The 14,696-nt window shown below is 49.5% G+C and overlaps 1 protein-coding gene across 3 annotated transcripts in view; it reads left to right on the forward strand.

Moving 5' to 3' along the window:
- PRICKLE2 (prickle planar cell polarity protein 2) overlaps positions 1–14,696 on the forward strand; it is a 321,684-nt gene that overhangs the window by 272,681 nt on the left and 34,307 nt on the right. For all 3 annotated transcript variants that reach the window (XM_047747402.1, XM_047747407.1, XM_047747412.1), the window contains 2 exons: positions 2,671–2,857; positions 7,899–8,771. In XM_047747402.1, coding sequence (XP_047603358.1) covers positions 2,671–2,857; positions 7,899–8,771 — 1,060 coding nt within the window. The remainder of the gene's footprint in view (positions 1–2,670; positions 2,858–7,898; positions 8,772–14,696) is intronic.

Below are 14,696 nucleotides of genomic sequence, written 5' to 3' on the forward strand. Positions count from 1 at the left end.
TCCTTGAGTTTGCTACCCTAGGTCACAAAGCGGACTAGAACCCTCAAACCTGTGCCTGGTGTTTTCTCCCACCAGGAGCACACCCAGATATGATCTGTAAGCTACAAGAAGAGAATAGCTGTTTTGGCTTCAAAAGTTTGGAGCTTATATTCCTGTAAAAAGTTAAAAAAAAAAAAGTTTTGAGGAGAAAAGAGAATATTCTAAACATGACCACTTTTATGGGAATAATTTGGGAAGGATGTTGGATAGGAGTTTTCTTCTGCACAGAGTGGATTTCTGGTTCCATCTGACCCTGCAAATGGTGGTGTGGGCTTCTGCAAAGCAGCACTCCCCTTTCTCAGCCACAGCCCACTCCTGCCTGCCTAGGGAGGGTTTGCTTTTTTAGGAGGAAGTTGGCCAGCCTTAACTAATTTGGATTCTAATGCTGCTGGTGATGTTCTGGAGAGACCCTCTAGATAGGTATTTGGGAAACCGAATTCAGTTCCACCAGGATTCAAGCAGCCACTTTACCTTCCTGCCTCAGTTTCTACTTCTGGAAATTAGTGCTCCTAATACTTTATTGTTACCTAATGGCAAATAGAATATGATGATTGAGGTGTCTTGAAATTTTTGTTTATTGAGATATAATTCACCTTTCTTAGGTGTCCAGTTTGGTGGGGTTTTAGTATATTCATAAAGTTGTGCAACTCTCCCTGCTGGGTAATCCCAGGACCTTTGCATCACCCCCAAAAAAACTTTGTATCTATTAGCAGTCCCTTCCCTTCTCCCCCTTTCTCCAGCCCCTGGCAGCCACTAATCTGTTCTCTGTCTCTATGAATTTACATTCTCTAGGCCTTTTACATAAGTGGAATCAGACAATGTGTGATCTTTTCTGGAAGTGGTCTTTCACGTGGTGTAATGTTTTCAGGGTTAATCCACACTGTAGTGTATAGGTATATTATTCCTTCCCAAGGCTGAGTAATATTCAGTCACGTGTAAAGGTCATGTTAGGTAGAGGCAGTTAATGGACATTTAAGTTCTTTCCACTTTTTGGAGATTATGATCAGTGCTGCTATGAACGTTCATATGCAGGTTTTTGTGTGGACATATATTTTCTGTTTCCTTGAGTATATACATGGGCATGGAATTGCTGGGTCACGTGGTAATTCTGTGCCCAAGTTGAGGGAATGCAGACTTTCTTTCAGAAGCTATGGTAGTGGGTGCAAAGTGGTATCATGTTATGGTTCTTTTTGTTTGTTTGTTTGCTTTAAATTTTATTTAATTTTATTTTCAGTGTTCCAGAATTCATTGTTTATGCACCACACCCAGTGCTCCATGCAATACGTGCCCTCCATAATACCCACCACATTATGGTTTTGATACGTCTGTCCCTGATGGGTAATAACGTTGAGCATCTTTTCATGTGTTTATTGGCGGTGTGTATCTTCTTTTTTTTTGGAGAACTGTGTATTCCAATCCTCCGCTGGTTTTTTTGTTTGTTTTGTTTTAATTGAGCAATTTTTCTTTCTATTCTGGAGTTGCTTGCATATTCTGGATACTAGTTCAGATACTAGTTCAGATAGGATCCTAGTTGTCAGATACACGCTTTGCAACTATTTTCTCTCATTTTGTGGTTACAGTTTCATTTTCTTGATGTTCTTTGAAGCACAGAAGTGTTTAGTTCCGATGAGGTCCAATTTACCTTTTTTTTTTCTTTTGTTGTTTACACTTGCAATGGCATAGCTGAGGAAACTATCGCCTAATCCAGGTCCTGAAAATTTACACTTGTGTTTTCTTGTAAGCATTATAGTTTATGGCTCCTTTGGTCTCTGATCTCTTTTTTTTTTTTTTTTTTTTGTATATGACTCGGATTCGTTGTTTTGCATGTGGTGACCCAGCTGTCCCAGCCACATTTGTTGAAAAGACCGTTCCTTCCCCCACTGGATGTCCTTGGCATCTCCATTGATAAGCAGTTGGCCATAAATGTTTGGGTTTGTTTCTGGACTTTCAGTTCTCTTCTATTGATCTATATGTCAGTTCTTAAACCAGGACCACACTGCCTGGATTACTACGGTTTGTAGTCAGCTTTGAAGTCCGTGCTTTGAAATTTAAAAATTCTATATTAGAGGTCAAAACACAAATGCTTCCTAGGGCAAGGCAGGTTGTGTACACAAAGGTGACTCATTTTAAGACAGCAGTGAGTGGTGAAAGGACCAAACTGGAGAACTGACCACTCATCTAGAAGCAGGAGTCCTCCTTCTCACATACTTTGTTTTCAACGAAGAAACCAGGAGCCTAAGTGTTAAAATGACATTTCCTATTTTTAAAAAGATGTTGCATCAGCCAAATAAGACGTGGACATGCTATCCAAAGTGCCCACGAGCCATTGGTGTCTGGTCTTGCTTTTTATTCTTCAGGGTAGAACTTTATTTCTCTTATTAAAATGTGGTTCAGTTAGTAACTGGCCAGACCAAAAACTGTGGTTAATTGTGCTTTAGGCAAATCCCAGTGCGCTCACTGGTAGAGATGTAGGACAGGGCATAGACAGATAGATTTTTTTAATTGAGTAAATTGTGGCAAAGTCTTGCTTTCCCATCCTTCTAGTTTGGGGTCCCCGTAAGCTCTTCTCCATTAAAGTGCATTCTCCTGGCTGGGTGTTAACCACTGATCCTTTGGCTTCCCCATCTCTAGATCATCTTTGCAGACGAATGCACAGAAGCTGAGGGGCGGCACTGGCACATGAAACACTTCTGCTGCTTCGAGTGCGAGACGGTGCTTGGCGGCCAGCGCTACATCATGAAGGAGGGAAGGCCCTACTGTTGCCACTGCTTCGAGTCCTTGTATGCAGAATATTGCGACACCTGTGCCCAGCACATAGGTGAGGCGATGTTTGGTGCTTAGCTTAGTCCTACTGTGACTGGGTCTCCTGGTGTCTGGTGTAGTTAGAAGCCCTTTGGCTCTCAAGTCATACTGGCTTAAGTGAAAAAAAAAGGGTGGGGAATTTCTTGGCTCACGTTTCCAGAAAGGCCAAGAAAGGTACGGATGGCTCAAGGGTTTAAAGTCTGGAGGTCTTTTTATCCTTTGTGTCTCAGCACTGCTTGCCTTCTGTTGGCATTGGTAAAAAGCAAGCTGCCTTCGCATGCTGGCTAAGAGGACTGCCCAATTATACAGAGCCTTAGCACTTGCATTCTCAAAAGGAGTGGGGCCACGTCTGTCCGAGTATCCAAATCAGCTCCTCCAAATACGAACATTAGCATCCCTGGTTTGGTCACGGGTTTCATCCTAGAAACAAGAGAAGAGGGTATTTCGGTTGGTCTGCCTGAGTCATGGGCCCACCCCCGACATGGGGTTATGTGATGTACAGCTCCCCTACCCGCGGGAGGGGGAGAGGTCCCAGAAGGAAACTCCAAGGGAAATGTAAACAGATGTCTTCCACAGTCTCCTTGGAAAACTTGAGGATCAGCAGAGGGAAGAACCAGCATAGTCTTCTCGGTAGGAAGGGGTTGTCAAGAAAACCAAATGGTTTCTGGCAAGCACGTCCTTAAAAAAATCAGCTAAAGCTGACCCAGCCAAATACAAAGCAAGAGAACCTGAAATAGCTTATAAGCCATAAACTCCCCCAAAGAAGCAGCAGATCTGAGGTGGTGGAGATCATTTTCCCTTCGCAAAGAACCGATTTGTTCAACCCTTCGGCGCTCTTCCAGACCAGGCTGTGTCTGTGGCTTCTTCATCCAACCTGCCTGTTGTGGCACCTTGAGAAGGAGCCACCCTTTAAAAGGGAAAAGAAAGAGTTGGCAGGGGGTGACTGTTGGAGAGGCCAGCAGCCTGCTCTTCCCGCGGCTTGTACCCTTCCACGAAATCTGCTCAGAAGCCACCAGTTTCTTGCCTCTGGTGGGGAGATGTGGAGGGAATCCGTCTGGGAGCCCATTTTGCCCCACGTCAAGGATTTTATCAGGAACCAAAAGAAGGGACATGGCCTCCCTGCCTCGTCAGAAGTGATATATTCCAATGAAAACCTAGCTAGTCCTTTGGAGAGCTTTGGGAGCTGGTAAAAATCACAGCTTTGCAGACAACGCATCTACTGTGTGCTCGGGGTCCTTTGTGGTCCAGCAGTCTGTCCCCCGGACTCAGGCCTGCTTCTAGGAGGCCTTTCGGGGCTGGAGTCCTTGACCGGGGCCTGGGCGATAGTCCAATTCAACTCCCCCTGCAGCCCTGACGGCCTCACCCTCTCACCGCCTGATGCCTCAACCAAGGACCCACTGGCTTTCCTTTCTCACAAGATCAAAACAAGGAAACAGACTTGCTTTGATGCTAAGAGTTAGGAAACGGGGAGCTCTCTGTGGACAGGTGGCTGGCCACGTGAGGAAGGCCAGGTGGGCTGTGTCGGAAGGGGTGGGGGGAATTGTGCCGGTCTCGGAGCCAGCCTCGCTTTATGGATTCTGGGTCCACCAGTAGGCTTCGAGGGTACGGATGCTCCCCTACCACCACCACACCCCCCCTTCTCGCTAGTGTTGCTGTTTCTTCTGTCCCTTTCCATTGAGGCTTCAAAGCCTCTCCAGAAACTGCCACTTAGAATGTTTGCTCAGCAACTTGGAAGAGAGAAAAATCTGCCTGTCACCACAGCAGGTCCGCCTCAGAAAGCCCCTCTGTCTTCTTCTCTTTCTCTCCCCTTCTAGCTGTTCACCACTTTGATCGGCACTGCTTTCTGCTGCCTTGTAAATCCATAAAAAGGCATCAGTGTTTTGCCAGAGAGGGGGACCTCTGTGGCCTGCAGTGTTATCACTGCTGTAGTTCAAATGTGGTCCCTGGTTGGTTTCTCCCTTCATCTACTTTTCTGTGAAACCTCATTTTCTTGCAACAGTGAAAGGGTATGCTGTGTATACCCTGCATAACACTATCTCCTGGTGCTTTGCTTTGACCGTATTACACAAATATTCCATATTTATACAGCCGCTCAGAGTGGACCATGCATCAAGCGGCCGTTGCCAGGGCAACGGTACTTTTGCCTGCGCACCGCCGAGTAAACAGTCCTATAAACAGACCGAGGCTAGAGCAGCAGTAGACACACACACCCTCCGAGAAGGGCTTACAGAGCTTAGAGGGGGGAATTAAAAAGGAACGCTTAGATGTGGAACAGCACAGCCCTTTTCCAGATGTTTTGAGTTCAAGAGCAGTTCAGAGGACCGTCTGACATCAGGGATGCTGCTCAGGGACCGCATTGCATGGCCTCTGGGGCCGTTCTGTCTGTCACCTGCCTCCCCTTTGCTCGCCTTGCCTCACCCCAGTCCAGCCTTCTGCAAGGCCGCATCCCCACTACTGGGGCCCCACTGCCACATTGGAACACAGCTTCCTTGCAGAAGCTCAGAGAGGCAGCTGGTGGGGGACAAACCCGGGAACCAAGCTTCCTGTGTGCCTCTGACAGGGAGCGGGGAAGGCTGCCACTGCTGGGGATGCTGGGCAGCCGGGGGTGAACACAGCCCTGTGCAGGGGAGGGCGGGGAAGATGGAGCCAGCCCCAGAGCCTTTCCTGGACTGCACCCGGGCAGTGGCCCTCGGAGCAGAAAGGGAGCTGGGCATCAAGAGGTAATGAAAATGGGAGAAAAGAGACGTGAGAGTAGTTGGCAGATACAGGTCTAAGCACCGTCTGCACATTAACTCACAACAACCCTGGGAAGCCAGACCTGTTGTCATCCCCATGTTGCCGCAGAGGGCACTGAAGCACAGAGAGATCAAGCCACTTGCTTAGGGTCACACAGCCACGGGCCGAGATCAGACCCTGGGGAGATGGGCTTTGGCAGCTGTGTCACAGCCAGCTGGAATGGGATGCAGCCGGGATGGGAACCTTCTTCCTCAGACTCCTCACTGACTCCTGAAGCTTCCCTCTGCATGACTCCAGACCTCGGCGTCCCGCGCGGCCTGCCCTGCGTCCTCCCAGGAGCCTGGGGACAAAGTGCAGATGGAGCCGCAGCTCTGGGTCCCCTAACTCTGGGTCCCATCCCTAGCCCCGCTCCGTCAGTTCTCACTCCTCCCAGGAGTGCTCTGATGCGAAGGCGTGGATTTCCACAGTGACCGCTTTGCCTTCCGGGGGCCTTTGTGGCACTCCTGTCCCTCTGAAAGTCCCCTCTTCGTCCCTAGGGCCAGACTTCCAAATCAGCCGAGACCCCTTAATTTGGGACAGAGCTCGTAAGAGAGGTAGAGCCTTGTGCCTCTATCTCCCTGGGCTCCAGGGACCTGAAGGTAGGGGCAGGGAGCAGAGGAGGCCGGGACAGCTGCTTGGCTTTTGCCCTTTGTTCTTGTCCTTCTCTTTAGAGGTCGTTCTCCAGTTTCTCATTTATTGCCTCTCCAGACACAGCTCTCAAGGTGATTCCTGGAAGGTCCGGGCTCCAGACTATTAGCCCCTAAAGGTGGAGGTTCAACAGTAGAACTCCATTTCTGGAAAGATTTTTATTATCAGAAATCAGGAGTCTTGCACAGGTCCCCTTCCATTCTATAGTACTTGCATGAGACTGCATCCCCCATAGGAACTCCCTACAGGAACGGGTCCCCCCCACCGCCCCTGGCATCCAGACTTCCATCCTACCAGCTTAGCAACTGCTGTCGAAAGAGCACCTTGCTGAGATAGTGACATAGGGAGGTGCTCTAGGGGAGTCCACATAATTCTCCTGTTGGACTAGTGCAGGTCTTAGGTCCACTCTGAAAGCAGCCACCAGGTTGGGCAATACAGTTTTTTACTGGTCAGTACTAGGTCCAGGCATGGCTTTAGCCTTGCCCAAAGCTCATGGCCCAACGATGGCAAGAAGTTGGTGGCCCACAGAGAGATTGAGGCCTGGAACCAGCAGGGGGCAGAAGAGATGCTGAAAAGCAAGAGCCCTTGGGCCTCTGGAAGGTTCCAGCAGGGCAGGTGTAACAAGATTATGCAAACCAGGGACAGCCCTTGCGTGGGGAGCAAGTGTGTTTCTTCCTTCCCTGATGACATTAAGCAAAAGGTGTGCGTGCTTATGGAGGCTGCTTTTGATGAACCACACCCAGGTTTTTCCTTACCGAGTGTTGAAATCCATTTTTTTTGTTTCCCACTGAACTGTTAACAGTGATTTTTTTCATCTGAATGGCCCGTGGGGGTTTGGGCTTCAGGTTATCCATTCAACCTATAAAGAGACCCTCCAATATGTCAGGCCATGTTCCTGGACGTGCCACAGAAAATGAAGGACCCTGTTGTCCTAGAAATTCCCTTGCAGAGGGGAGAGAATTAATAAGCAAATGCACACATGTAGTCGTGTGTTGTCAAGCAGGGCTCATGCTCTGAAGAAAAATATGGCAGATCAGGGTGAAGAGCCGTGGAGAACATGCTATCAGGTGTGTAGGGAGACTTCTCTAAGGAGTTGGCATTGGAGCAGACCCCCAGGGAGAGTGAAAAGGAAATGTTAGTTTCTCAGTTAGGAGCAAGACTTCCAGGTACGGATCTCACCCGAGATTCCTAATTGCATTGAGTGAGGCAAGTTACTTAGCCCTCCTGTACCTCCGTTTTCCCATCTGAGAAATGGAAATCATATTAGAAACCTACCTCATACAGTGGCGGAGTTAAATGACTTTACGTATATGCAGAGCACTTAAAGCAGTTCTGTATCTTGTGTTAGTAATGAGAATCTGTCCCAGGCAGAAGGATTCATGGACAGGTCATTTTGATCTAGTTTTTTCTCTGCTCAGAGCAAATGAGTTCAGAAGCAGCTGGCTGGTAGAACAAGGGGGTTCTCATAAAGGGACGTGAATACTGTCTATGTGAGGTCCTGATTATTGATTTATAATTATTTTATTCTGTTATATTTGGAACCCTGGGCCAAACCAGGATGCTGTGTGTCTCACATCCTAATATAGGCCTCCAAGCTAACTTGTCAGCCTCTTTCATGTCTTTTCCATCCCTAGGGATCGACCAAGGTCAGATGACCTATGACGGCCAACACTGGCATGCCACTGAGACCTGTTTCTGCTGTGCTCACTGTAAGAAATCCCTCCTGGGGCGGCCCTTCCTCCCAAAGCAGGGCCAGATATTCTGCTCACGGGCCTGCAGTGCCGGGGAGGACCCCAATGGCTCTGACTCATCCGATTCAGCCTTCCAGAATGCCAGAGCTAAGGAGTCCCGGCGCAGTGCCAAAATTGGCAAGAACAAGGGCAAGACGGAGGAGCCCATGCTAAACCAGCACAGCCAGCTGCAGGTGAGTTCCAACCGGCTGTCAGCCGACGTGGACCCCCTGTCACTACAGATGGACATGCTCAGCCTGTCCAGCCAGACGCCCAGCCTCAACCGGGACCCCATTTGGCGGAGCCGGGACGAGCCCTACCATTACGGGAACAAGATGGAGCAGAACCAGTCCCAGAGTCCCCTGCAGCTTCTCAGCCAGTGCAACATCAGAACTTCCTACAGTCCGGGAGGGCAGGGGGCCGGGGCCCAGCCCGACATGTGGGCCAAGCACTTCAGCAACCCCAAAAGGAGCTCATCACTGGCCATGAAGGGGCACGGTGGCAGCTTCATGAAGGAATGCCGAGAGGACTATTACCCGGGAAGGCTGAGATCCCAGGAGAGCTACAGCGATATGTCGAGTCAGAGCTTTAGTGAGACCCGAGGCAACATCCCAGTAGCCAAATACGAGGAGGAGGAGGAGGAGGAAGGGGGCATAGCCACTCAGCAGTGTCGGACCCGCCATCCCATCAGTTCCCTGAAGTACACCGAGAACATGACACCCACAGAGCAGACCCCTCCGGGCTCCATGGAGTCACTGGCCCTGTCTAATGCAACAGGTAGGTTCTGGTCACCTGGAAAACAGAACGCAAGAGGTAATGATCTCTAGGTGACCCAAGGCTGGTCTTCAGGACTTTTGTGTTGTTCCTGCCATGTGCTTTCCTCCAGCAGGGTGTCGGGGAGGGAAAGCTGGTTTCACATGGCTTCGGTCTTTGATCACTTTCCCTGTAAGCAGAGCCTGAGGCAGGGATGAGGATGCCTGGGACACAGTGAGGGCGGGCTACCAGGGAAGGGGAGTCAGAGAGGCAGGCCGGCATTGGGGGAGGAGCCAAGCAGAGAATGCTGCCTGGGCTGGCATCTGACTGCAGCCTGACCCCACAGGGGCCTCTGGAGGATGGGTTGCATCGTACAGTTGGCTCCCTCTTGCGACAGGGGTTGATGGTCCCGCATACTGTGGATCTGTCAGTCACGGGCTTTGGGCTGCTAGAGTGGCTCCCGGATGAGGTTGTGGGTAGGGGCAGAGGGCATGGCAGGTGCTGTTGGCCAAGGACAGCACTCAGGAGAAGAGGCAGCTGTGAGCCAGAAGCTGTACTCGCAATACCGGGTCATGCTTGAGACAGCACGGCATCTGTGACAGCTTCTGAGGCTGTCCCAAACTCCAGTATCGCATTAGGGAGCTCATTTAAATGTGTAGATGGAGACCAAAGAAATGGGGGCAGACAGGAGAAGGGAAGTAGGCTGAAAAGGAGCAAAGGGGGAAGAGAGAGAGACCATCCAGTGTCTGCTTTCTCCAGACAAATGGTCCAGCCCGTGGGACCTGTGGGGACGGATGTGGAAGTTCTCTAAGACGGCACTCCGCAATGTGTAGTCTGAGCGTGGAAGCTAACCGCAGTCAGCAGCGAGACAAATACTAAAAATGACAATGTCTAGGAACTCTTGGAACGATCTGACCTTGCCACAACATCCAAGTGTATGCCCAGCAGGCTCGTTTTCTTGGTCCAGGTGTGGCCCAGTCAGGGTGTCGTGGGTTGTGAGTTGTGTGTGGCATGGGTTGTGTGTCAGCCACGCTCAGGAGGGTCGCATATTCTCCCACGGTGGGTTGAAAATTAAAAACGGGTCCTTCGCCATCAATAGCTGAGAAGGACTGCCCCAAGATGCGCTTCCCTTATGGGTGGAACACCCGAGGAGGGGGACGTACGCCTACCCCTTACATCAGGGACCCCAGAGTTCAGTGGGTCTTGGCGGTACTTGTGATGAACTTGTACATGCCAGCCCCATCCGGAGGTGACAGCCCCAGCTCAGCTCCAGCGGGTTGTTGCCGTGTGCAACGATATTTAATTATTCACCCAGCAGCAACGTAACTCTTACCCACTCTTACCACAGTGCCAGACTGTGTTCTACGTACTTCATAAATATTAACTCACTTAAGAAAACCCTCCCAGCCCTAGAAAATGGTTATACTATTAAGAGTCTCATGTCAGAATGGAAGAAACTGAAGCATAGAGACGTTGGAGAATTTGCCCCCAAGTCACCTGGCTTTTAAAAGGTGGAGTGGGGACTTGAACGTGTGCCTTCGACCCCCCGGGCGGTGCTGTTCATCATACCAGGTGGCCAACACTTCCAGTGCCTCCAGACGAGCTAAACATGGGGATTTTTAAAATGTGAAATCTATTTAAACTCTGTTAGGCCAGCAGAACAGGTCTCTAAGTCCTAGGAGGTCTCCGCAGGATGTTTGTAACTCTTACGCCTCTGAGATGCGTCCACATCTATGTTCTCCTGTGTCCTAGAGGACAACTAGCAGGTATCGTTACCCTCCTGTTTCAGACGAAACAAAAACAAGGCCTTAGTGACTAAACACCTTACCGCGTGTCGGAGAAGCGAGCAGTTAGTGCCGAGTGATGACTGCCTGGCTTTCAGCCCAGTGTGTGCTGTTCTTGAAAAATGTATATGCTATAATTATTTAAGAGGCCAGAAGATAAACAGGTAATTCAGCCTCCGAAGCAGCATTTCTCCAAGCTAGACCACGTGCATTTGACGTTGGCTGCTTGATGCAAACGTGGACTCCAGGGCGTCCCCTCAGACCTCCTGCATTAGACCCTATGGCGGGCGGGGGTGGGCAGGAACCTGTATTTCAACCAGCTCCTGCTGAAGCTGATGCAGCCACTGTCTGAGAACAGCTGTCCGTGGGCTTGTCTGTTTGACTTGATTGTCCTCATGCAGTGACTTAGGAGAAAATCAGGAAATCTAGGTGTTGGGAAATATTGGAAAGGCCATGTGGTATATGTTTGAAGAATGTACCATCTCACATCCTAAAGAAGACGCATTTATCCCCATGATTTTCTGTGGGCTCTTGGGCAAAGCACTGAATGTCCCTCTGACTCTGAGATTAGGAGAAGCCTCCCTGAACTATGTCTGATACCGTTACCAAAAAAAAAAAAAAAAAAAAAAAATTCCTGAAATTAGCACTGCCCCATGAAGCCAGTAGCCACATGTGACTGTTGAAATTCGGATTCATGAAAATTAAATGAGATTAAAATTTCAGGCCATCAGCTGTGCTAGCCCCATTTCAAGTGCTCAAGAGCACGAGCAGAATTTGATATTACATTTAATTTCAGTAGCCACGTGTAGCTAGCAGCCACCCTTTCTGGACAGCACAGCTGGCGGGAGGGAGCTGGTAGGATGGGCCCAGAGTTAACCCCATCCTTAGTCTCCTGGGAAGTTCTCCTAGGAGCCCCAGTCTTTCAGATTGTCAATTAATGGCTTGGAAGACCAGTTCAAATCCAACCTTCATCATGGCCAAGACAGGTGGCCTTCCACAAACTGCTTACATTCTGTAAGGCTCAGTCACCTCATCTGTGGAATTTAGTGAGTAACAGGACTTCCTTCATAGTGTTTTGGGGAGAAGTCTATGATAATGCATTTAAACTCGTTAATATAGTCTTTGACACAGAGGACCTTCTACAAGGGTCACCCGATACTTTTTGCTGTGATTACATTTTCATCATTCTTATCCCAAGCATACTGGTGCACAGATTGGACCTCCACGAATGTTTTGGCTACTGACAACTCCCAGCGTCCACCAGCTGCACAGGTTTGCATTTTTAGGTTTGCAGATGTTCCTGTGGGATGCTCTCCTTTTTTAAACCAGCATGCAAAGAGCATGAGAAACAGGGAACTGAAGAAATGCCTTCTGTGCCCCTGTGTTTCCATAGATTTGTCAGACACAGCCGTATGGAAGAAAGATTGCAGCTCATGTTCTAAGCATTGCTTCGCCCTTGGTCACTGGAGCAAACCTTAAATAGCCTTCTAGATCCTACACTGCACGCACACACACACGTGCACGCATGCACACAAGACGTGGTATTGACTAGACTTGGAAACTCGGTCATTTTGCTGCCAACCCCCATTGTTGCATTTAAATTTTGCTAGAAAGTTCCCTCATCTTTTGAGAAGGCAGTGCTCAGAACTGTGTATCTTTAAATTCTGGAATCCCAGTCTGTGAGTAACAAGTATGGGTCATAGAAGGCTTAGCCAAAACACCTTAATCCTCAGATGAAAGCTAGTTTTCTAGAGAATGGATTTTTTTTTCTTCCATCGTCAATAACTCATGTTATTGAATAAGTTTGTCGTGTTTAATCTGGCATAAAGCATGATCTTGTTGTAGGCAGCATTTTTTCCTTTGAACAGATCTGGAGAAACAGCCCCAGGGACTTGCCAGCCTTAGATCTGGGCTTTGCCCCGTCCTGATTTGCTTAGAACCGGGAGCACATTGCCCCTTGTCCCTGGAAAATACCATCCACCCGTTAGGCTCACACGGAGTGAGTCAGGTGAGCACAGTCAGCCGTTGACACCAGCACTGTGTGGAGCCCTGCAGAGCCTCTCGAACCCTATCATTGCCTAAACGTGCCTGCAAAGCAGCGTGCAGCCTGGGTGACCCGAGTGCTGCACGTAGTAATAGCAGCAGCCACTGGCATTGCGTGTTGGGCACGTCCTAGGTAGATTCTAAGGGCTTTGTGGGAACTAGCTCGCCATATCTCAAGGAGGTGGACCCCGCTGTTAGTCCTCTCTTATGGATGACCTAAGTGAGACCCAGAGACGCTGTGTAGCTCAAGGCCACACAGCTTGGAAGTGGAGGAGCAGGAGGCAAATGCAGGCAGTCTAGCTCCAGGCCTGTGCCCTTAACCACCGTACCATGAACATGGGCACGGTGATGATAGTAGTAACGGGTGACAACTGTAAGACCACAGACGATGGTCTGACACGATGGTGATGTCCCAGGTAATGTCTCTCTAAATCCTCCTAACGGCCCTGTGAGATAAGTCTGATCATTTTGACCATTTACAGAGAAGTATGCTCAAGTCCACAGGATTTGTGACCTCTCCATGGTCACTACTGATAGCCAGAATCTCAACCTGCAAGGCCCTGGCTCTCAACCTCCTTGATAGAGTCCCCACAGGAAGGGTCATGGTCACAGTCGGGATGGGGATTTCTTTTCCTCTTACAGCCAGTCTGCTGATGTCCGTCTGGCCTGGGCAGGGCAGGACCAAAGCTGGAGAGCATGGCAGAAGGCAAAGCTGGTAGTCCGAGGTGACCTGTATGGGTCAGGGGAACTTAAAGACAAAAGAGACAGGTGTAGACAGTCCAGGTGTGGGCACCTGGCGGGAGGCCCCTGCAGAGAGCAGGGAGAGGCTGTAGATCAAGTCAGGGCCACCGTTCAAGTCACAGGGGAGCCAGGTGAAGAGTAGAGTTCAAATCGGGACCTGTTGCCTCAGGCAAAGGCTGCACCAAAGGACAGCTGGAGATGGTTATCTTGTCCCCAGCAAAGCGCTCTGGAGTGCAGCAATGAGGCTAGGAACACAGTTCATCCTTGAGGATCAGCCACATGCCGTGAGGAGTGGCTGGGTCAGAGAGAGCTGCGACCTAAAGGAAGGAAATACAGGTGTGGATGGGAATAAAGAAAGGACGGTTTCTGTGCATTCATGCAGCCAGCCAGTGTGACTTGAGGGCCTACCCCATGATGGGCTTAGACCAGTCTGCCAGAGCTGGAAATTGGGCTTTGTGGTTTAATACCCGTGTGGCCTTGAGCTTACCTTTTTGATGCCTCAGTGTCTTCATCTGTGAAATAAAATGACAGCAGTGCCTTATAGGGTGTTGTGGGAATTAAAGAGTTAATTCCTGTAAAGAACTTAGGACAGTGCCTGATATCCACTAAGTACTCAGTGCCAGCAAGAAGGTGCCACTGCCTGTGCAGGGGGTTAGGGATACAGTGCTGAGCAAAAGTGGACAAGGAGCCTACCTTCCTGCTCCTCACAGTCTAGTGGAGTTCAATAGATTAGAAGCATCGAATTGTGCAATATGAAATTGAATCTGTGGTAAATGTGGGCTAAGAGGGCATGCAAAGAGAGATAGAGCTGAGGCAGGGAGGTTAGATCGAATATCCTGAAAAAGTGATGCTTAAGGGACAAGGGAAAGAGGATTCCAGGCAGCAAGAGCAGCATTTGCAAAGGCCCCGTGGTAGGAATGTATGTCAAAGTATAAACACGTGAAAGAAGGCCCACAGTGTAAACAACAGTAAAGACTGATAGAGGAAGACCGATAGGATGGTGACCTAGGAGAGAAAATTGGCAGGTTGACAGTGCCCTTGGGGGAAGGGTTCTGAGAGACAGAGAGGATCAAGTTGAAAACCTAGAACCGTGTAAGAGTTTGCCGACTCTGATTTTTGACCCAGGCCACCATCAGCTAAAAGCGCACATATCATTGGCCTGGATATGTAGAGACCCCACCAAAGCAGAAGTCCGAAAGGACTTCCTGCTGCCTTTGATGAGTGTTGCACAGTTGTGGCACCAGCACACCTTGACAAGGGACACTTTGTTGTGCAAGACCGAGATGCATGTGCAAGATGTACTGATGGCCGGGGAGTCATGGGATAATTTTTTCAGCCTTGCTGGCAAACTGGGAGAGGACCAGAGAACAACAAGGGGTGG

This window comes from Lutra lutra, chromosome 1 (assembly GCF_902655055.1).
Source record: "Lutra lutra chromosome 1, mLutLut1.2, whole genome shotgun sequence".
Lineage (NCBI taxonomy): Eukaryota > Metazoa > Chordata > Mammalia > Carnivora > Mustelidae > Lutra > Lutra lutra.